The following is a 24,301-nucleotide window of genomic DNA, read 5'->3' as shown; positions in this document are numbered from 1 at the left end:
CAACCTAGGGGTAACTCGCCTATAAGGCACGTACGCTATACGTGCCTAGGGAAAACCCTTCCTACCTCGCACATAGACTCCCCCTTTTCCCTTAAGGATTCGTCTCTGTCTATATAATATACCCTATTATTTTATCATTAAACTCCCTATCTATATCCTTACCTTATATTTTTCTATTTTTTTACTATTTAATAGTTAATAGTATTTTAGTATTTTATTAAATAATTATAAAATCCTAATTAAAAGGTTTATAAATTATTAATATATAATTACTAATATATATTAAGCTATTTAAAATGGATATATATATAGAACTATAGCGCTATAGTCTAAAGGCTATATATATAGTATTATATATAGTATTAGACGTTATATAATTAAATAAGTATTAAAAAAGGCCTAAATATAAGTACATTTTTATAGGAATATAATAGAAATGTATTTAGAACGTATTTTATATTTAGCATACTTATTTTTATATATAAGCCTTTATTACCTCTAGTTAAATTCTTTTTTTTTAAATATTTTTTAGCTCCTTTCCCCCTAATTTAATATCTATTTTATAAAGTTTAAGTCTTTAGCGTTTTTCCTAAATATCCTAGTTATTGATTAAGGCCTAACGCTTTAATAATTATAAGAGACTAGTACTAATATGTTTAGAATATATTAGTAACTGGTTATATATATATTAGAATATAAATATGCCTTATAATTCTTTAAATACTATAGAGGATAACCTAAAACGCAATATAGATCTAGATCTTAGCCCCCTTAAATATTAAATAAAACTAGATCGTAACCTTACTATTATTAGCGACTTAGTTAATTAAGGTATAAGTACGGTAAGAAGGACGCATATAAGCCTGTATAATTAGATTGTCTATAAATAAGGATTTAAAGCTAAAGAAAGGAAAGGAGATAAAGGGCGGCGCCGCTTAACATTATATACAATCCTTTAGTTATATAACGGCAATTATCTAAAACTGTGTAAGATTATCTGTAACTATCCGCCATAATCCACTAATATCTATTAGCTATAATTCACCAGTTTCTACTAGCGCTGTAATATTACCCCCTCCTCTCTAAAAAAGCCTGCCCTTAGGCTTTATACTTAATAGGTAGCTTATTATCTTCGCTATTCTAGCACTCTATTTACTTATTAAAGTACTTTAGGGGTCTAGGTTTATTAGGGTAACAGCTATAGAACTTCTAAAGCTTATAGGGACTATTTATAAAGTTCTATATAGGGTACCAAGTAGGGTTTAAGTTGTACCCTTTCCAACTAATACAATATTTTAACGTTCCCCTTATAAGCTTATAGGCTAGTATTTCTTTAATTTCCTATTTGTTATCGCTATTAACTTAGATTAATAGGGGAGGTTTATTCTTTTGTCTAGGTAATAGGCTGTTTGTGGCTTTCCGTAGTTTATCCAAAGAGAACCTTAATTAAATCTAGGAGCTTTACTTTATACGAGTTGCCTATCTTTTTAAGAACCTTATATGGTTCTACTATTTAATAGTCTAGCTTATAGCTAGGTTGTTTTATCTTTTAGTTCTTTATTATAACCTAGACTATATCTCCTATAGTAAAGTTAGGCTCTCGCCTATACTTATTCGCCTACTATTATATTAATTTTTAGGCCTTTTTTAGATTTGTATAGGCTACTATCTAGGCTTTTTTTTAAGCGCTTAGCGTACTACTATGCTTCCTTATAAGATAGTTTTTTGCGTATAGTCTGGGGTCCTTTTAGTCTTTCCCAATTAAAGCTTATATAGGGTAAGTAGCCTATTTCTAGTTAAATAGGGGCAAATCCTGTAAAGTTGTAGGGTAGGGTCGCTTAGGTATAATTTATTAGGGGTAGTAGTTTAGCCTAGTTATCTTAGAAGTAGTTAATAAAGGGCTAAAGTCTCTAATTTAAGTATTAATTTATAATTTCCGTCTAACTATTTATTTAGGGGTGGTATACTATAAAAGCTTTAGCTTAATACCTAAGATCTAGGTAAACTTATTCTAGAAAGTTAATATAAATTACGGCCTATAATCGGATATAATAGTATTTAGTGGTCTATAGATTTAGTAGATATAATAGATATATAGTTAAGCCGCTTCTTTAGTATTAATATTTTTATAATATAGGATTAAAAGCGGGCGCTTATTAAAGCGGTTAACTAGAATTATAACTATATTATATTTATTACGGTCTATAAGTAGCTTATAGAAGTCTATAAAGACATGTTGCTAGGGGCAGTTGGGTATTAGGAGGGGTTTTAATAATTCTAGGGTCTTATCTTATGGGATTCTAGATTTACAGTAGCTGTCGCAGTTTTATATATAATGGTTAATATTTATAACTATTCTGGGCTAGTAGTAGCGGTTACTAATAATTTTACGGGTTTTATTTTTTCTAAGGTAGGCTGTGGAGACCTAGGTATAAGCTTTGGTAATAAGCTAGGTTTATAAGTTCTGTTTCTTAGCTACTACTAGCCGTTTCTAGTACTTAAGTAGTCCGTTTTTAAGGGACTATAGGCTAATAACGTTTTTTACCTTTTTATAGTACTCCTATAAAGAGGGAGTCGTTTAGTTAGCCTATAGTAGTTTATTAATAAGGTTAAGTTTAAAGGAGTTAATAGAATATATTTTAGCGCCTAAGAAGTCCATACTTAGTTCTACCCGTATTTAGGGGTTAAGGTATTTTAGTTATAGTAGCGTCTAGGTCTATAATAAGATCTTTATAGCTGTCTAGTTATCTAGGTCTTATTCGCGCCTTCTAAAAGCGTTTACGCGGTTTATAGTGTCTAGTCTATATATAATTAAGAAGTTAAACTAAGATAGGGTATCCGCCTAGCGTGCCTATTAGGCCGTAAGGGCCTTAATTATTATAAAGTATTTTAGGGCCTTATAATCTAAAACTACCTTAATTGGCTTAGGGGTCCCCTTTAACTATATACGCCAGTGCTAAAAGCTAGAGATAATAGCTAGCATTTCTTTGTTATAGATATAGTAGTTTAGCTTAGTATTTATTATAGTCTTTAAATAGTATATAATGGGGTGCTATTTTCCGTCTAGTTGCTTCTAGAAAAAAATACTAGCTATTACGCCGTCTAAGGCATTAGTTTTTAGTATTAAGGGCCGTTTTAGGTTAAAATAGATAAATAAGGGAGCTAATACTAGCCGTTTTTTAAGCTTATTAAAGGCCTGCCTATATATAGCGTTAAAGTAAAAAGGCTGGTCTTTTCTAGTAAGACGGTTAAAAGGCTAGGCAATTTTGCTATAGTTCTTAATAAAGCGTCAGTAGAAGTTATAAAAACCTAAAAATAATTATACCCCCTTTACGGTCCGTAGGGGTGCCCACTAGTTAATTATAGCTATTTTCTTTAGGTTAGCTTTAATTCCATTTATACTAATAATAAAACCTAGGTACTTTATACGCTTAATACTAAACTTTAACTTTTTAATATTAATCTAGAGGCTAGCTTTATAGAGCCGTTATAGGACTTTATAGTCGTACTCCTTATATTCTAGCTTATTCTTAGAGTAGATAATAATATTATCTAAGTAGGCCGTATAGAAGTTGTTAAGGTAGTTAAAGAGTATATTATTTATATACTGCCAGTATATAGCTAGTCCGTTAGTTAGTCTAAAAGGAAGTACCTTATATTTATACATTCTGTAATAGGTTTAAAATATAGTAAGATTCTTAGACCTAGGGTTTATCCTAATTTAGTAGAAGGCTTAGCGGATATTAAGCTTTATAAAGACCTTAGCTCTACTTATTTGGACTAGAGTCTTATTAAGTAAAGGTAGTAGATAGCGGTCCTTATAGGTTATATTATTTAGCTTATAGTGGTTAATGCAGAAGTATAGTCCTCTATTTAGCTTTTTAATAAAGAGAATAGGTAAGGTAAAAGGGGCTTAGCTAGGCTTAATAAAGCCCTTATTTAGGTTATTAATAAGATACTACTTTATAGCCTATAATTTGGTAATAAACTGCTTATAGAGGGGGCTAAAGCTAAGGGTGTTTTCCTTGCCCTGCTTAATTTCAATCTTATAGTTATAAGGTTAGTAAGGTAGAAGTATATCGGACACTGCTTTAAAGAATACGTCCTTAAATTTCTAGTGTTAATAAGGTAGCTTTTATTTACTAGTTCCTTATTTATAAGCTTACTTTCTTATCTACTAAGCTTACCTTTTTTTTCCTTAATTATTTAATTAATTTTATATAAGCTAGTTATAAAGGTAACGGTATTAGGCTAAACTAAGTTTTAGTAGAATCCTACGGCACTAATATAGCAGATATTAACTGGTAGGAGGTCCGCTGGTTTCTTAACGGATATCTATTAGGTTATATTTTGCAATATAGGGTTTATAGTCTTCCTTAGCTTACGTTCTATTTTTAATAAGTTATTTTTCCTATTTATTAGTTTAGTATAGCGTTTAATATTCCTAGCTTTCCTTTATAGCTATATAGGGCCTAAGTCCTCCATAGTTAACTTAGCTAGGTTACTACTAGCTTCTTAAGTCTTTAGTATAGGTAGCGTAGTATATAGATTTATTATAGGTTAAGCTGTATATTTTTCTTAAAGGCCTAGTCCCTACGTATAGTATCTGCCTAGTAAATAGTATTAATCTAAGGCCGTATAAGGTTTTCTATTATAATACTAATTTCCTTTATAAAAGAAGGGGTTAGAGGTAGGGTTTTAGGCTAGATAAGCCGCCTACTTTATATATTAAGCTATAAGCCTAAATAGGCTAGCTATTTTTTTTAAGATTATATCATAACTTCCTAGGTCCGTAATAAGGAAGGGGATATTATATTACCTTTATCTATTAATACAGAGGTAAATCCGCAAGATAATTATAATAGGTGGCTCTTATTACGGAGTAAGTATAAGCGGCGATAATATATAGCAAGGTAGATATTATTAAGCTATATATATAAACTGTATAAGAAGTCAAGACGTTATATAAGGAAAGAAGGTAGGAAAACGGGAAGAAAGGGATATATTGTGGACTTAGTTGCTTAGTTAATACGTGCACGGAGCAGAATAGGATTTAGGTAGTAGTCCTAGCAGAACTTAGTAGGATTTAGTAAAACTTAGTGGAATTTGGTAGAATATAGTAGGATACGGCAGATTGCCGACAGATTGCCATATATTGCGGCAAATTGCGGTCTTATAGTTAGTCTTTAGTTGCTAAGTTAGTAGAAATAGGTAAACGTATACAAGGTGTTATAGGGGTGTCCCGTAACAGTACCCCCCCTTTAAACTCGAGCTTCTGCGAGATGGGGCTATAGTAGTTCTGGGTAAAGTTTATAAAAGTCTTCTGCGGCTTATATAAGTCCTATAGAGTTAACGGGTTCCCATAAGGGCTTAGTATAGCCTCTCCACTTTATAAGATACATATATTGGCGTTTCCGTTTATTATACTTAATATTATTAATTCTTTTAATAAAGTACTTATCCTTACCGTCCACCTTAACTAGTGGGGAAGGGTCCTATATTTATTTAGGTAGGGCGTCTAATATGGGGGTAGTAGGGCGAAGGACTGACGTATAGAATATAGGGTGGATTTTAACCATATTAGGGAGCTTTAGTTGGTAAGCATAAGGAGAGATAACCTTTTTAACCTTATAAGGGCCAGCGTTCTTCTAATTAAGTTTCTTAGTAGGTTATTTTGTGTTTAGATTTCTTATATCTAGCCAGACAAAATTACTAATTTAGTAGGCCAGTGCTTAGGTTTATTTCTTATTCGCTACGGCTTTATAGATAGATTAAGCCTATATTATCTCATTAGTAAGAAACTATTATAGTTCCTCCATCTTCTCTATAAATTAATTTACTTCTATAACTTATAAGGCGTAATAAGTAGGGTAAGGAATATTACTAAAGGGTTTAAAACCCATTTATAGGTGCTAGCCGTAATTAGCTAAAAATAGGGAGACTTTTATAGTTTCTAAGACGGAATTATTTATAGTAAACTTAGTAAATATAAGCTAGTTAATTTAGTTATCCTATAAATATAACGTGTATATCTAAATATACTATTCCATTATAGCATTTACACGTTTTATTTAACTATCCGTTTCTAGGTAATACGTAGTAAATAATAGTACTTTAATGCTGAGTTAAGTAGTTAGTTTTTTCTAGAATGCTAAGATAAACTAGCTACCTCTATCGGAGATAATTACTTTAGGGAGTTTATAGAGTTTCTATATATAATCTAGGAATAGTTAAGCAATGGCAGGCGTTAATATATTAGGGCAGGCGATTAAGTGTCTTATCTTAGATAGTTAGTCTATAACTACCATAATATTTATACAGCCTTTACTCTTAGGGAGGTTAATAACAAAGTTAATTAAGATATCCTTTTATCTTTAGTCCGGAACAGGTAGCGGCTTTAAAAGGCCATTATACGTCTTATGCAAGGCTTTAGCTTATTAGTAGGTATAGCAGCTAGAGATATACCTTTATATTATATTATATATATTCAGCTAGTAATACTCCCGTTAAAGTAGTTTTAGGGTCTTTCCTTAGCCCGGGTAGCTGGCGACAGGTAGATTATATACGTGTTTAAGGAGCTTAAGCTCAAGCTTATTATAATTAAGGATAACTAGATGGTTTTAGTAATATAAGCGGTTTCTATAGGCTTTATATTTACTTAGAGAAATCTTTTTAGAGCGTCTAATGCTATCTTGTATTAGCTTAAGCGTCTCTTAAATAAACTCGTTATTTAGGTATTTGTTAACTATAATCTATTTAATTAATTAATTAGTTATTTCAAGGACGTATACCGTAAGATCTTTAATAGGAGGGTTGTAACGGAACCTTATAGCAAGAACTACGATGGGCTCGTTATTAGGCTAGGTGTGTAGGTGATGCAAATTAAAGTTAACAACGTAATAACAACTGGTGGAGTGGTTGCCCAATAGATTAACTCTAATTGTATTCTAAGAATCACTATAAGAAAAGAACTATTTAGAGTAGGGACTGTGGTCCTTTAAATACATAACCGTACTCCTAGGAAACCCTCCTTATATATAAGATACGTATTATACGCATTATACGTACGTTCCCTTTATACACTTTATACACTTCGTATAATATTATATAACTTACTTACTATTTCTCATCACACGGTTCTACTAGCTCTATGCTAGACCGTACCTATATTAACCAACTAGCTTCTTTTAACTCTTCTCTAAGTAGTTATAATATTATACTTAAAGCGTCCGTAACACTATTTCCCTCCTCTTTATCTTCGTCCTTAAAGATTCCAAATATCTCTAAGTTGTTTACTAGAGGTGTAATATCTATCTAATTAATTTAGTTAATATTATTACTTATTATACCTAAAGCATCTCCTTCTTTATAAGCGCAGCGTTATACCCGTACTGTTGCTGCTATATTATTACTTAGTGAAATAATATTATCTCCTTGTTCTCGTTATGCGAAAGAGGGGTTAGTTTGCGTTACGCTGGCAAGTCCCTTATCTTGGCAACCTTCCTTTTACTTAGAGTGCACTAAAGCGAATATTCGTTCGTCCTATAACGTTCGCTCTTCCTCTAATACTAAGTATGCGCGTCCTATAACTCTTAATAGTCTATAAGTTCCTTAACTAATTTGTTATAGGGTCTCGTGTTTAATCTACCGCTGTAAAGCTTAATGGTAAGCTAACTTAAGCCCTTACTAAGTTGGAACGTTCTTAAAATGTAGAGCAGAAGGCTCTAAAGGCCCGTATTGCTGCGTCTACTTATCTCCTTCGTCTTAAGAAAGTTTATAAGAAGGTTTGTTTTAAGGAGTGGAAACTTATAGAATAAGGTCTATAGGAACTTGGTAATAAGAGAACCAACTTTTTTCCTGTAAAGGGAACAACTCTAAGTAGTTTGGCAGTCGCTCTTCCTAGGTCCCCCTTAGGTAACTTATTCTTTAGCAATTCTTTCTTATTAATATTGCCTGACCTATTCTCTTCTAATACTCCTATACCTTTCCTATAGCATTCTTCAAATTTTCTAGTGGTTTCTAGGTAATCTCATTATAGCCTATCCACTTAACCTCGTACTATGTTTTATCGTTAACGTCCTTATAACTAACGATCTTTAAAACTTGCTATTTATCTTCTTCTCGTCCTCTATATGTGTCTGCCTTGTAGACTAGTAGCTTAACATTCCCATATACTAGCTCTAGCATCGCGATATGCTGTACTAGGTAGATCTTTATCTTAGCTGGTAGGTCTAACTTAAACGTAACCAGTGAAATTCTCTGCGTAATTTTAAAAGGTCCTAGTCTGATATGGTCTAACTTCTTACTTAGTCGTCGACTTTTGAAATTTTTGTGTAGTAGCTATACTTTATCTCCCTCCTTAAGATCTGGTCCCTTAGATCTCTTAGTATTATAGTATTTCTTTATTCTCTGCTGTACTACCTTAGCTGTTTCCGTAAGGTTTTTATAAAGATTTATTAATGTCTCTATCCTTTACTTAGCTGTGCTACTTATTTTCTTTACTTAACGTGGCGATAATAATGTTCTTAGCTCATATCCATAATTCGCCTTAAATGGTGAAGTACCTATTCCTTCCTATGGTGTTGTATTGTATATAAACTATATAACTGGTAACAACGATACCTAATTATTCTGTGCGTGATTAATATAGTGCCTTAGATACTGCTCTAATGTCTAATTTAATCTTTCTATTTAACCGTCTATCTGCGGATAATATGCGGTAAAAGTTGCTGCTTAAACTCCTTGCTTCGCCAAGAATACCTCCTAAAATGCTGCTACGAATCTTAGATCTCTGTCCAATATAATTTTGCTTAGTACTCTATGCCTTATAAATACTTCTTTAATATAGATTTTAGCGATATCTTCTGCTGATATTTCCTCTGTATACGCTATAAAGTATCCCTACTTTATAAGCTTATCTACTATTACTAAGATCGCGTTATAATCTTGTCCGGTAATAGGATCTCTTAATTTTGGCAACTTAACGATAAAGTCCTATAATATAACCTCCTATAGTCTCTCTAGTATTTTAATAGGTTGTAGCCCTCCATATAGCTTATGCCTTATTAGTTTATTCCTTTAGTAATCTAGATATTCTCTTATAACCTTTTATACTAAGTTCTAGATTCTATTAATAATATACTCCTCCTAGAGTCTTAACACTAAGCCCGTAGCTCTATTATATCCTTAAGTTAATCCCCTATAGAATTCTTTTATAAACTGCTCTACTGTGCTTCTTAGGATGTACTTTACTTCTCAGTTTCCGTATATATCCGTCTATAAATCTTCTAGCTATGCTTTTAGAATCCTTTATACCTAAAAGCTTTCTAGTGACTTATAAACTCTATCTAGTTCCTCTTAAGTTGCTATAATTTTCGGATAATTATATCTAATCAATCTATCTATGTCTTTCCGTAATAAAGCCCCTAATGGCTTCTTATCATTTTATAGTTTAGCTTTTCGACTTAGAGCATCTACTCTTATGTTATCTGTACCCTTAGTATACTAAATCTCAAAATAGTATTCTATAAGCATCTCTGCCTATCTAACCTGTCTTTAGTTGAGTTCCTTTATTATTAGGAATCCTATTAAGTTCTTATAATCCATCTTAATTATAAATAGTTTCTCTATACCTTATAAGAATGCTCTTTATTCCTTTAATACTGTAACTATACCTAATAACTCCTTGTTATAGATGTTATAGTTTAACTCTAGTGGTGTTATCTTCTGATTATAATATGCTACTGGGTGCTATCTATCTGGATGCTTTTATATAAAGTATACCCCTAGTGTAAAGTCTAATACATCTATTTCTATAACCGTCTCTAGCCCTAGTTAATAGATCTTAAGAACTAGCTCCTAGGTAAACAACCTTTTAACTTCCTTAAACAGTTCTTATTATTCCTTTCCCCATACCCATAGTTCTTCTTTCTTTATTAATCACGTAAATGGCTTAATATTTTTTAACTATTGCGCTATAAACCTTTTGCAGTAATTATAAAACCCTAGAAATAATCTTAATTACGTAACGTTCTCTAGTTCTTGCTAATTTACTATAGCCTTAATCTTCTTTAGATCTATGCTAAGTTGGCCTAGTTTAATAATAAATTTAATAAAATCGATCTTTCTAGTAAAGAACTTATATTTCTCAATTGCTACTAGCATCTGTTCCTCTTATAGTCTCTTTAAGACCTATTTAATATATTCTCTATATTCTTCCTTAGTTATTAAGTAGATAATAATATTATTAAGATATACTATAACAAATTTATCTAAGTGTTCTCCTAATACATTGTTAATATGCTTTTAGAACGTTGCTAGTGCGTTTATAAGCCCGAATTGTATAACTAATAGCTTATATAGCCCTTCCTTTAACCTAAAGGCTGCCTTTTATTTGTCGCCTTTCTTAATTCTAATCTAATGGTATGCCTATCTCAGATCTATCTTTATAAAGATTTGCGCATTACCTATCCTGTCTTAGATTTCGCTAATTAAGGGTAAAGGATACCTATCCTTTCTGGTAATGCTGTTTAACTGTCTATAGTTAATACACAGCCTTAGTTTACCATTTTTCTTTAGTACAAATAGTACTAGATAACCCGCTAATAATTGCAATGGTTTAATATATCCCTTTTATAAGTTCTCCTAGACAAACTCTTTTAATACTCTACCTTCTTCTTCGGTAAGCTTATAGATTAAAAAGAACCTTAAACTTATTCCTAGTTCTAATTCTATCTTATAGTCCCATGCTATATACTCCGACAGCTTTTCACTTTCTAGTAACCATAGTTTCTTGCTATACTTATAGTATCTCTTTGGTATATAGCCTAGTCCTTTTTCCGTTTCCTTATAGGTCGCTCCTACTTAGTACTATACTATCTTAGCTTATTATCGCATCTTGCGGCGTTAAGTATCCTTAATATCGACCTGACCTATAACCCAATTAATCTTTAGATTATATTCCTGTAACTAAGGCATTCCTAATACTGCCTTATTATTCCCTAATAGTAATATATTAAAAGACATCTCAATTTGTCTCCCTTTAATGGTTAACTAAATAGGTCCTATTTTAAGATTAATAATGCCTCCTTTGTAGGCTATCGGATCTCCTAAAATTGTTACTAATAGGTAAGAATATTCCTTTTTCCTATGTGGTAATCCCATTCTTTTAACTGCTGCTAGCAAGATGTGGTTCCTTATTACTCCACTATCTATTAATACCTTAAACTGTTAATCTTACTACTTAACTTATAAATTTAGGTATTATCCTTAAATTCCTTTAAGGGTCTAAGGCTCTACTACTAGTTCCCTCTGGTTCTATAGGCCTTTACTTTTCCCAACTATTGGCTACTTAATCCTATTTATACTTGGTCCAACTTAGGCCAATACTTAGTTTGCTTTTTATCTTCAATATACCATAGACAGGTGTTCTCTGTATATTCCTACCACTATCGTCCATCTAGGCATTCTTCCGTAAGGAATCTTCCTGGCTATAGTATTAAGTCCCCTTATTCTTAAACTTCTACTAGGTGCCAACTATGTATATACTTAATATTTTAATATTTCGCCTTATCTGTTATCCAATTCATCCTCACTAAATATTTCCGATTCTTATCTTTTGGTGTTCTATATATGTTATATACATTATCCACACATACGATCCATACCAGCGTGTGATATACTTAGTGTCTTAGGTTAACTCTTAGCTCATCTTTATCCTTAAGTTTAAACCTTTTTCGTGTTAATCTAAGCGTTATAACTTTGTTTATAGGTACTAAGATTCGCCTTTTACTCCTCTAGTCCTCTAATTGCTCCTTTAAATCATTTAATGTCATAATTAAGGCTCCTTTAATGTAAGTTATAGCCTTCTTGGTAATCAAGTGGTCTTAGATAACTTTTTTATCCAACTATATATAGAAATCTTCCTACTTATTATTATGTCGTTGCCTATACCACTTTTAGTACAGCTATTTAAGTGTGTACGGTTTGTCCGTAAGGAAGTATCTTCTTATTACTGCGTTATAATAGCCCTTTATGTGTTGTTCTTTAAACTTAGTTAGAATCCTTAGATCCTCTTCTTGTTCCAGTTTAGTAAGCTACTTAGCTTTTAGTATGCCTGCTCTAGGCCTATTAGTAACCTTTTATACGGGTGCCCTGTCCCTTATACGTCTCAATATGCTAGATCTCTTATCTAGTTTCTGTTCTTGCTATAAGGTAATTCTTGCTCTAAATTCCTCTATAGTTTCTTTTCTTTCGCGTCTTACGAGTAGATCCTTAAAGTTGTCGTACTTCTTAATCTTGGTATTGACTTTTCGATCTTTAGGCTGAACACTATATTCCCCTAGTAAGTCTTCTAGGTCTATATATCTGTCTCCTAATCTAACTGCTGTTTGTATTACAGATTCTCTAATCTATAAAGAAGCTCTTTGCCTTTTGCCTATAGGTGTCCTTATTTATACTCCAAATTCTTAGTCCCTTAGATTCTTTAATCCTAAGCTCGCTTTTAACTTAAGCTTCGCTCCCGCCTTAGTTTAACTAGGCGTCTATAGTGTTCTTATCTTATCTTAAGAGTCTTAAATCTTACTTATCTTATCTTGAGAATCTTATAACTGTGGGAAACACTGTCCCGAGCATATTCATATATTTCTAAACTGAGCTGCTACTCTGCTCTATTGGTTTTCGTCCGTTGTAGGTCCTTAAGCTGTCCTTATCTTGTCTTCGGAATCTTAGATCTCTTTTATCTTATCTTAAGAATCTTAAGCCTTTAGCCTTTTGCCTTTATCGAGTGGTAAGCTAGCACTAGCAGTTGTCTGCTTACTTAATCCCTTTTGGATATTACTCCTTCCTTTTTATAAAGCGATAGATGCCGTATCTAACGGTGTTATGATACCCGTTACTGAACCTTGCTCTATAGCGGTCTCAGTCTCTACTTCTATTGCGTTATCGAGGTTTAGATACCCCTAGTTGGTTCCTTTACTGTCCTCATTGCTGTTAATTAATAAGTACTCCGACTCTATTGTTATTATTATTAATCGTTATCTATACGTTGCTGTAACATCTTAATTTAGCTCGTAGAGTTAATCTTATTTTTTATCTAACTCTTTGGTTCCTCTAAGTCCTCTTAACTCTAGCTCTTATGGCCAATAGCTTACGCCGTACTTAGCGTCTTTATAAATTTGGTATGCGTTATTGTAACAAAACGCGAAACTTCTAATTAAACACTCTTTTGTTCCTCGCAGTACACTATCGTCCCTCTGTATGTATATGTCTTCTACTAGTCGGGTTCCCTTTATTACATAGTAACTTTAACTATCTTTATAATCCCTTATAAAGTAACCTTATTTTCTGCAATTTATATAAGCTCCGTCTTTAAACCATTAACTTTACTATAAAGTCCGCCTAAACATCTTCTACTGCTAAGATCCCTGGTTTAGCCTCTACTCCTTATTCCTGTAATTACTAGATCCTTAACCTTTAGGTTTTTATAGTTTCTTGCTCCATCTCTTATAGGCTTCTTTAGTACCGCTTAGGTCTATTGGCTCTACGCCATACCATAGTTTCTAACTTAGCTTTTATTGTTGCGTGCTTTGCGCCTTATATAACTATAGAACTCTATCCTAACCTCTCTTAGTCTGTTCCCTTTAGAAGATCCTATTGTTAATCTTTATTGCTTAATCTATTAATTCCCTTAAGGTGTCCGCATCTTCTATTAGAATAATTACGTCCTAGACTTTAGCCTTAAGTCCCTATTTATACTATGCTATAAGCGCCCTATTATTCCACTTAACTTATATAGCTAGCGTTTAGAACTATATTATATACTTAATTGCTAAGGTTCGTTACGTAATATCTTAGAGTTTTTTTTCCGCCGTGGTTACTGCCTCCGGGTCTCCAAACATTTATATAAGTCGCTCTATAAATTCTTCCTAACTTAAGAATATAAACCGCACCTCCTAATTAGTAGTCGTTATTCCATTTGCCTATATTTCTATAAGGTAAGGCTTAAACCATTTAAGTGCTCTTCCTAACAGGAATAATCCCGCGTAAGCTATTCGATCTATAGGTATTACCAGCTTCGCTCCTTCTTGCGCTACCTTAAAGTGCATTTATATAAGAAATCCCTTAATCTTTAATCTTTCTCCTAAGAATCTCTTAATTAATAGTAACTTAACCTTTACTGCGCCTATCCCGTTAATCCTTTATTTAAGTATTATATTATTTTCTATTAACTAGTCAACTATCTCTTATAGTTATCCGACCGTTACAGGTTATTGCGAGTTAGTATCTGCTATACTAGTGTCGCCTCCTAGCCTTAAAGTAGTTGCCGCCGTCAATGGCGTTATAGTGGCTGCTTTTGGTAGCATGTTATTTAACTTTCTATATTTAATACTATAACTAGGTAGTAATTGTGTAATAAAACCTTATAGCAAGAACTACGATAGGCTCGTTATTAGGCTAGGTGTGTAGGTAATGCAAATTAAAGTTAACAACGTAATAATAACTAGTGGAGTGGTTGCCCAATAGATTAACTCTAATTGTATTCTGAGAATTACTATAAGGAAAGAACTATCTAGAGTAGGGACTGTGGTCCTTTAAATACACAACCGTACTCTTAGAAAACCCTCCTTATACGTAAGATACGTGTTATACGCATTATACGTACGTTCCCTTCGTACACTTCGTATACTTCGTACAACATTATGTGACTCGCTTACTATTCCTCGTCACACGGTTCTACCGGCTCCATGCTGGACCGTGCCTGTATTAACCAACTAGCTTCTTCCAACTCTTCTCCAAGTAGTTGTAACATTGTACTTAAAGCGTCCGTAACAAGGGTTAAATAGTTTAGGGCGAAGTAGGGTCTAATTTTAGTAAGAGAGCGCTTCTTTTAGGGCTGACGCGTCTTATAAGCGTTAGGTTAGGGTATTAGGCTTCTAACCTTAGACGCCTAGGCGGAATATAATTAAGAATTGGAAGCGTAATAGATATTCTAACTAGCAAGCCTAATAATGACTTAACTATTTTGTGGTCGTAAAGTACTATAGGTTCTTATAGTTGCTAAGGACCTTAATCAGAAATCTGGCGCCTTTTAGTTTAGGTTACTATTACTTAAAGCATCTAATAATAGCTAGCAATTCTTTATTATAGATTTTGTAATTATATTTAGCAGGGCTTAGTTGCTTTAAGAAGTATACTATAGGGTATAATACTCCTTCTTCGTTATATTAAGACAGAATGCCTTTAATAACGTAATTAGATAAGTCGGCTTCTATAACACTTATTCGTTTTAGGTTAAAGTATTAGAGTATAGGTACAGTAGTAAATATAACCTTTAGATAAGCAAAGGCCTTCTTATATTCTTTATTAAAGATAAAAGCTTTATCCTTTTAGGTTAGAGCAATAAGGGGTAAAACTAGGGCGAAGAAGTTATTAATAAACCGTTAGTAGAAATTAGCAAATCCTATAAAGGCTCTTATATTCTTAACGTTCTTAGGTTCCTACTAGTTTATAATTACTTTAACTTTCTTTAAGTCCATTTATATACTATTTATAGAAATAAGGAGTCTAAGGTATAGAACTTCCGTTTTATAGAACTCGTATTTATCTATATTTAATTATAGACTAGCTCTATGCAGGGCTTATAGGATAAAGTTAACGTATTTCCAATATTTAGTTAGGTTATTACTATATATTAGGATATTGTTAATATAAGCAGTATAGAAGATGTCTAGGTAGGGACGTAGGGTATTATTTATATAATATTAGAACGAGCTTAGAGCATTTATAAGGCCGAATAGTATTATTAAGTATTTAAATAATCTATACCGAGTACGGAATATAATAAGCTATTTATCTCCTTTTGCTATATAGAGGCGGTTAAATATAGAGATAATATTAAGCTTCGTATAATAGCGAGCCTTACTTAGTTAGTTTAGTATCTTCTATATTAACGGGATCGGATATTGGTTCTTAACGGTAATAGTATTAAGAGCTTGGTAGTCTACGCAGAAGCGCAGACTACCACTAGGTTTCTTAACGAAGATCACTAGTACGGCTATAGGCAATAAGCTCGCTCTAATGAATTCTTTGCTTAGGTTCTTATCTAGATACTTTTATAGCACTTAGGGTTTATTTTAGGACATCCTATATAGGGGTCTAAATCTAGGCTGCTTTCCGTCTTTAAGTACAATCTTATAGTCGTACAATCGGTATTCCAGTAGCTTATTAGCTTCCTTCTATAAGAATACCTCTAGGCAGTTATAGTACTTTACTAGTACCTTTGTAGCAGGGTTGGTATACTTCTTTAGTGCTAAGGCCTTCTTAATATCAGCTATAGTAACAGTAAAGATCGTATGTTTAGGTTTCTTAGCAAGTTATACTAATAGAGTAGCTCTAATTATGCGGATATTTAGGGTGCCGAGCTCGCTTGGATTGTTTATAGTTTCTTATTTAGGTTTAGGTTTAGTATTAGGTACGGAGTTAGTATTAGATTTGGGTTTGAGTTCTTTAAGAATCCTTTTTATAGTAGAATACTAGTCCTTCTAGTATTTTCGCGTATTAAGCTTAAGCTTCTACTTAGCTCAGGGCGGTGTAGTGCTTAGTAATAGCTTATAGAATTTAGTAGAGTTTTTAAATCCTTAGTGGATGTCGGTAGAATTCTCGTGTTGGTGGAATTTGGTAGAATTCCTAAGTTAGTAGAATCTGGTAGATTCCTCGGGTATAGGGTAGATAGTTATAGAAATTTTAAACTAGTAGATTCTAGTGGATTTTTTAGATTTTAGTTTTAGGTCTAAGTAGTAAGTAATAAGGCACTTCTACTTATAATGGGAGGCGGTAAATAGAAGCTTAAGGTTGTTCTAATTAATAGTCACCTTATATAGCTTTATCTAGGGCTATCTAAGAATTACTAGGTAACCTAGGGTAGTAATAAAAAGCTTAATTAGTTCTTTATGGTTTAGGTATTAAAGTCTTAGGGCTACTATATAGGTAATACGGCCTAAGACGGTATATTTACCATTAAATCCAAATACATTAATATGCCGGTTAAGGGGGGTTAGGGTAAAACTATTATCTTATATAAAGATCTTGTTAATAAATCCTATGCCGCTAGCTCCTATATTAATTAGGATTTAAGCGTTAGCCTATTAACTATTCTACTAAAGACGGCAGTTAATAGTTATACTATAGTCCTAAGAGTTAGAGTTCGTAACATTAAATACGTTTAGCGAGATCCTATAGTAGAGCCGTTTTAGAGGCGACTTAACTTTAGGATCTTCCTTTTAGAGGTAATTAGGGCGGGGTTCTTATAGGATGTTAGTTAGAGCTTCGTCCTTATAAATGGTGCTTACTAGATAAAGGGGTGGAACCGGACAATAAGGGCCGTAATTAATGGCTTAAGGTCGGGCGCGATAAATAGTTACCGATGTTAGCCGTTTATAAATCGTTTTAGGGCGTAGGTAAGGGGACGGGATAGTATTTTAAGATATAGTCCTTACTTCCATATTTAAAGCAAAGGCCTAGCTTAATGCGTCTTTCTTATTTAAGGGACCCTAGTAGGGCGTACTTTAGGGTTCTAGTGTTAATATCCATAGCGTCGGGGTGCTTAGGCTAAGATAATGACTTAGTAGACGTTCGTGGGGTTGCCGTATTATATTAGGGGGCTGGCTTCGGTATTAGGCGTAGTATATCATTATACCGTTTATTAATAACGTTTACGCAGGTATTAAGGGCTCCTAGTAGGTCTACGCCTATTAGGGAGGTTTTTAGTTTAGGACTTAGGGATTTAATAAGGCTGTTAACTAGTGCAGAGTCGTTCTAGCTAGTCTCCCTTACGTAACGGTTAAATTTAGAGAAGTATATTAGGAAACTTTTCGTTCCTTAAGCTATATAGTTTATCTTTCTCTAAGCAGTAGCTTAGTAGTTTAGGTTACCATATATAGCTTTAAGTATAACTAGGCTTTATACTAAGTTTGGTTAGAGGGGTTTAATAAGGTTAGTTACCTCTTCTTCTAGTTAACTTAGGGCGTAACAAAGTCGGTTAGCTTTAGTTAGGTAACGGTTAGCATTACTAGTTAGCTTATTCTTAAGCTAGCTTAGAAATAATTAGAGCTCTTACCGTTTACCAGTAAATACTAAAGGGTTAGGTAGCTTTTTAGATCGCCATAGTGTAGTAAGTTTAGGGTAGATAGCTGTTATAGGTTTGGGGCTTACGTTCCGCGTATTTATTTCTAGGGATAGTGTTCGGTCTTAGGGCCCTAATATAGGCATCTTAAGTGTACGGATTTCTTCTTAGAGGTCCTTAATTAATTACTAGTATTATGCTTCTTATCCAGCTTATTATTAATTTAAAGTAGCTTAGTTTTATATAAGGGTGTCTATAAAAGACTTCTATATTTCTACTAGTTATTCTTAGAGTGCAGATATAATACTAGCGGCCGTCACGGGGGCTTTAGGGTCGTTTTTCATTTTAAAGGTAGTATATAAAGTTAACGCAACGTAGTGTTACGGAGTAAGTATAAGCGGCGATAATATATAGCAAGGTAGATATTATTAAGCTATATATATAAACTATATAAGAAGTTAAAACGTTATATAAGGAAAGAAGGTAGGAAAATAGGAAGAAAGGGTATATATTATAAACTTGGTTACTTAGTTAATATAGACACAAAGCAGAATAGGATTTAGGTGGTGGTCCTAGCAGAACTTAGCAGGATTTAGTGAAACTTAGTAGAATTTGGTAGAATATAGCAGGATGCGGTAGATTGCCGACAGATTGCCATATATTGCGGCAAATTGCGGTCTTGTAGTTAGTCTTTAGTTGCGAAGTTGGTGGAAACAGGTAGACGTATGCAAGGTATTACGGGGGTGTCCCGTAACAGCTCTATCTGCCCGTTATACCTATAAATAGAAATTAGTTTAGGTAGTTCTTTAATAGGTATATTTAAAAAGTTAGCCAGCTTTATAGTATACTGGGTGTCTATTAAGGTAAAGGTATTTACTTTAGAGTTAGCTAAAGTAGAGGTTAAAACTTAATATCTATTGCGGAATAAAGTATAAGGGATAGTATAGCTTCTTCTATTAACTAGCCGACCTAGATTAATATATAATATATTAATCCCTTTTAACCCTAAAGAGGAGTCTTCCTTTAGGGTTCCTCTTTTTTTTAACTTTATACTATTTTTCTAGATTAATAGGACCTTATCTGCTTTTATATTTATTAGGTAATCCTTTATACGGTAGCCTTTTTAACTATAAAAGAAGTAAGCTCCTTAATTACTAAGGGCCTATATATAGGGGTTGCTATATATAGGCCAAGCATTTACTAGACTTATAGCAGGACTAGCCGTACGGCTAGCTGCTAAATTAGTAGTAGGCTATACGGGTAGTGCTACGGGGGTTGCTAATTGTACTAGGATATTGCGGGCTGTTTTTATATTGCTTATAATCTAATTTAAAGGGTTTCTAGCCTTATACTATTTGGCGCGTACCTTAATTTAGTAAAGGCCTTAGTTAATAGCCAAGCACTAGTCTATAAATTCCTTTAGCGTCTATATAGTAGTAAAAACTAGTAGTATAGCTCGCTATAGGTCTAGGGTAAGCTTGTTAAATAGGTTTAGTATTAAATCTTCTTAGGGAATTTAAGCCTAGCTAGCTAGGTATAGAAAGCAGGTCTAAAAAGCTAAGAAGGTCTCTATTGTTTTTATATTTAGGCTTTTATAATTAAGTTAGATGTTTTATACTTTAAAGGCGTCCTTATAGATAGAAGATAGGTAGACAATTATCTTTCTTTTTAGAGAGAAAGGGATCTGTTAAGTCCTATGCGTATTATAGACATAGGTATATTTATATATCCCCGCCGGTATAGCCGAAGACATAGGCTATTTTAGCCTAAGTAGTAGGGAAGTGGTCTATATTAACTTTAAGCTTATTCTATAATTAAAGCCTCTAATTATTAAATATAGGGTTGGTTTCGTCTATAAGTAATAGGGGGTTTACAACCTTTACGGACCGCAATAATACTAATACTATACGTTGGGCTAGGGTTTTAAAGACTATAGCAAGCTTTTAGGTATTTAATAACTCTTTGCTAGGTATAGGGGGTTCTCTAGCTTTAAGCAGCTCTTAAAGTTATTTAATTTTAGCATTAGCTGCTATAAGCTCCTCCTAGGAGTTTAAGTTAGTTACTATTTTACTATTAGAGGTATTTAAGGGTCCTACAGCTACTTTACCGGCTGCTATATTTCTTAGCATAGTAGTATAGTTATTAGGGTAACTTCTAGTAGAATTTTATAGGGGTTTTAGTCTATACTTATTCTATAGGTTTTATTATTCTTTTCTATTCTTTAAGTTCTAGTAATAGTCTTTAAGTATACTTCTATATTTTATTCTTATTTATAGTCCTATAGATATATTTAAGTTCCTTTTTAGGAAGAAAGGGTGGTTTAAGCTTTGGATAATATTAGCGACTTAGTTAATTAAGATATAAGTATAGTAAGAAGGACGCATACAAGCCTATATAATCGGATTGTCTATAAACGAGGATCTAAAGCTAAAGAAAGGAAAGGAGATAAAGGGTGGCGCCGCTTAACGTTATATACAATCCTCTAGTTATGTAACGGCAATTATTTAAAACTATATAAAACTGTCTACGACTGTCCGCTATAATCTACCGATATCTATTAGCTACAATTCACTAGTTTCCACTAGCGCCGTAATAACTATACTTAATAATAATATATAAAATAAAATATTATCCCTACTATTATTAGCAGCGGCCTACTCTAATTCCTCTTAAAGTTATTAACGTTTTTATTCTAAATGTATTAGGAACTAGTTTAGAAAAGGGTTATATTGGTATGCTTTAACAACGTGTAGAATACATATATTACAATGATATGTACTATGCGGTGTTGTAGATGGATGTTCATTGTTCTACTCTAATGCAGTGTTGATACATATACGCGTCTCGCGTAAGTTACGTGCTTTATGCACGTGACACGCGAAACGAATATTTACTGACAGTTTATAATAAATATATACTTTCTCTACCTATAGAGTTTGCATATTAGGCCGATATTAATATATTTATATATATATATAATATTCTAAACTAGCTCTTAGTAAAATATTAATTAATATCTTATTAATCTAGTTTTTATGCGCTAAATATAATATAAGTATATTATAAATAGGTTAGGAATATATTAATACCTTATAACGGTAGGAAGAAGAAACTACTGTATACTAAATATATATAATTTATTTGCTATTTATTCTACTGTATTTATATAGTATTTTAATCTATTAAATAGCTCGTGATTAATTAGAGAGTAGTGCTTATTTAGCCTTAAGGCAATAACTAGGTATCTCTTATATCTTACCTAGTTAGCAACTAATTAAGATTTATATATTATACTATCAATACCTTCTAAATGCATTATAAATGGGTTTAGAATAGTTTACTAATTAGTAAATTATAAAGTTCTTTATATCCTAACTGGCTTTTATCCGTTTATATATAGAGTAGGCCGTTTTATAGTTACCCGCGGCTCTTAAGATGCTTTATAGGAAGTATACTCAGTAAAAAACTAGTGTTTTCCTAAGATACTATATCTAATTGCGCCTCTAAGGATTAATATGCTATAGATACCGCCTAAACCCTTTTATAATATATTAGGAAGGCGTTTTAATTACGTTTTAGATATCCTACTAGCTATTTACTAACTATTTATATTAGATATAATAGCTTTAAACCCTTTCTTATTACTGCTTATATATTTCTAATAAATCTGCTTTTAAAGATATTTAGAAAGTAATTTTAAAAAAAACTTGCTTAAAGTATAACTAGTAAGTACGCCTTATTTCTATATTAGTAATAATATATATAAGCGTAAAAACTATTAAAATATATTAGTATCGCGTTCTAAACGGGGTTATATTATATTATTATACTTTTATTATACTTTTTAAGCTAAATAGCGAATATAATCTTATTTATATTTCTTTTAATAATATATTTAAAAGATATATTAACTTTAAATATAGTTTAGGCTAAGAAGATCTTAGCTTACTTTTATAAAAAGCAGATTATTTTAACTCGGTTTTAATTATTATAGATCTATTAGATATAAGTCTATAATATATTAGTAAGCCTATTAAAACGCGTTCGTAATATATTTATATACTATTTTAGGATTTTAATACTTTTAATTAAACTTATATACTACCCCTATTAGTCCTTTTCCTTCTAGGTATAAAGTAAGCTTCTTTTTTTTAAATTAATTTAGTAATATAATCTATGGTAGCAAAGCTTATATAAATCTATATTAAAGAAGCCTTTCTATGCTCTATATATAACTAATTTAAGGGTAAAACTTTAAAGAAACTTTCCTATAAAGACGTTAGGTATTTATTTACAATTGGTTTAGAATATATTTACTAAAGGTAAAATTTAAATTACGCATTTAACAAACTAATTTAATTATCTTATTTGGTATCTCTAGAGGGGGCTTATTTAGGGGGGGAAGTATATAACTATATACCCTATATAAGGTAAAATAATTATAAGGAGTTTTTTCTAAGTTGTCTATAATAAAAATATATAAAGTAATCTTATAGTCCTAATAGATAAGTTTCCCTAGTCCCTAGGGGTGGTTAATTCTTAGAAATATAATTAAAACGTATTTTAAGCAGGTTTTTTTTAAACTATTGTCTACCCTCCTATAGAGATTTAATTTAATAACTCTATATTACTCTATTGCTTTAGTACCTATATATAAGGGTACTTTTAGTCCCTTACTCGGCTATATCCCGGGAGCTCTTGGGGGCTGCCAAGGCTAGCCTTCGGCTAGGCCTTGGCCACCCCTTATAAGCTCCTTGGGCTTACAGCCTCCTTCCTCCCCCATCGGTTCGTCTCTGTACTCAGGCTATTGCCTACCCTTATTACCATATCGTCCTCTTCTATCGACTCCCTATATAACTCATGCTCGGCTTGCCTGCTCCCTACCGTACACCCTAGCAATACTGCCTTATACTATATTACCTAGTGAAATAAGAGATATTAAATACGCAGTATTATATTTCTTATTCGCTAGTAGTACTTTTTAAAAGTGCTCTAAATATATTTCTATAGTAGCCTATATATAGGTAAGAAATAAGTGCTAAATATTAATAATATCTTAATATAATTAGTTCTAAATATAATTGTTATGCCTAAGCCTAACCCACTTGACCATACAAACTACTAAAAAGGTAGCAGTAGTGTCTCGCGACTAGACGGACTGCTGGTTGGAAAGCCTTATAAGCTCTCTAACCTATATATGCCGTATAGGTAGCGCAAGGTCTAATAATAATTTAGTTAGGTTCTAAATAGATTTATATAAGATAATTATATATAAAGTATCTTTATTGCGTAATTATTAGTATATAAGCCTTTATTAAAAAGCTATATATATTCCTGGCTTAAAATTATCTTTAGGCTACTAAAAATAAGCTTATATATATTAACTTAAGTACTAAATAGATTTAGAACTAGTTCCGTACCTATTTATATTATATTTATAAATATCTAGGTCGCTTCTATCTAGGGCTACCTACTCTCTCTATATTAAACCCTACGTCTCTTTAAAAATTATAATTAATTCTAAAGATATTTATACTATTTTACTTCTAAATAACGTGTTATATATATTTTTACCTTTTATATTTAAGAGAACGGATATTATAGGCTTAGGAGCATATAATAATTTAGTTCTATATTAGCTTTAAATATATTATAAACTAGTTATAAATATAATTAGGGTATAATTTAGATTTTTATTAACTTACCTATATAGCCTTTTAAGTTAATATAGTAAGTGTTATGGCTTAAATAAATGTCTCTAAACCGAAGCTTAAACGAATGCTGTATTACAAAGATACTAAGCTAAGGAGAAGGAAAAAAGGGGTCGCTAGGACCGATATAAACAAATATATAGGGTGAGCTGCTAAGGCGCTAGCTTTAGGTAAGCCAATTATAGGTTAGCAGAATATAGCAAAATTTAGCAGGTAGCGAGCAATAGCGCCGCTATATTACCCCCCTCTTTGTAAGAAAGCCTACCCTTAGGCTTAGTTAGAAATAAGATAGTACTAAGCTATAAAACGTAAGATTATAAAATATAAGATAAGGAGAAAGAAGATATAAGCTCGTCTAGACTAAGTACTAAAAGGCAACCGTAGGTTAAGTGGAAGCACTAGGCTAGAAAGAGTAGCTGCTAAAAATCTTAGTAAGGATCTAACTAATTAAGCAACTTTAACCAGTGGT

General features: G+C 32.3%; 1 protein-coding gene across 1 annotated transcript; it reads right to left on the bottom strand.

Moving 5' to 3' along the window:
- Positions 1-3,358: 3,358 nt before the first annotated feature.
- On the bottom strand, positions 3,359-3,679 carry K441DRAFT_440125 (DNA/RNA polymerase; the record flags this gene model as incomplete). The annotated part of the gene is made up of 2 exons (XM_067641668.1): positions 3,359-3,463; positions 3,497-3,679. Coding segments are annotated over 2 exons (288 nt in total), but the record flags the coding sequence as incomplete, so codon positions are not given.
- Positions 3,680-24,301: the final 20,622 nt, after the last annotated feature.

This window comes from Cenococcum geophilum (genome assembly GCF_001692895.1).
Source record: "Cenococcum geophilum 1.58 unplaced genomic scaffold K441scaffold_92, whole genome shotgun sequence".
In the NCBI taxonomy this organism is placed as follows: domain Eukaryota; kingdom Fungi; phylum Ascomycota; class Dothideomycetes; order Gloniales; family Gloniaceae; genus Cenococcum; species Cenococcum geophilum.
The sequence above is the reverse complement of the archived record's forward strand: the minus strand, read 5'-3'. Positions and strand labels throughout refer to the sequence as shown.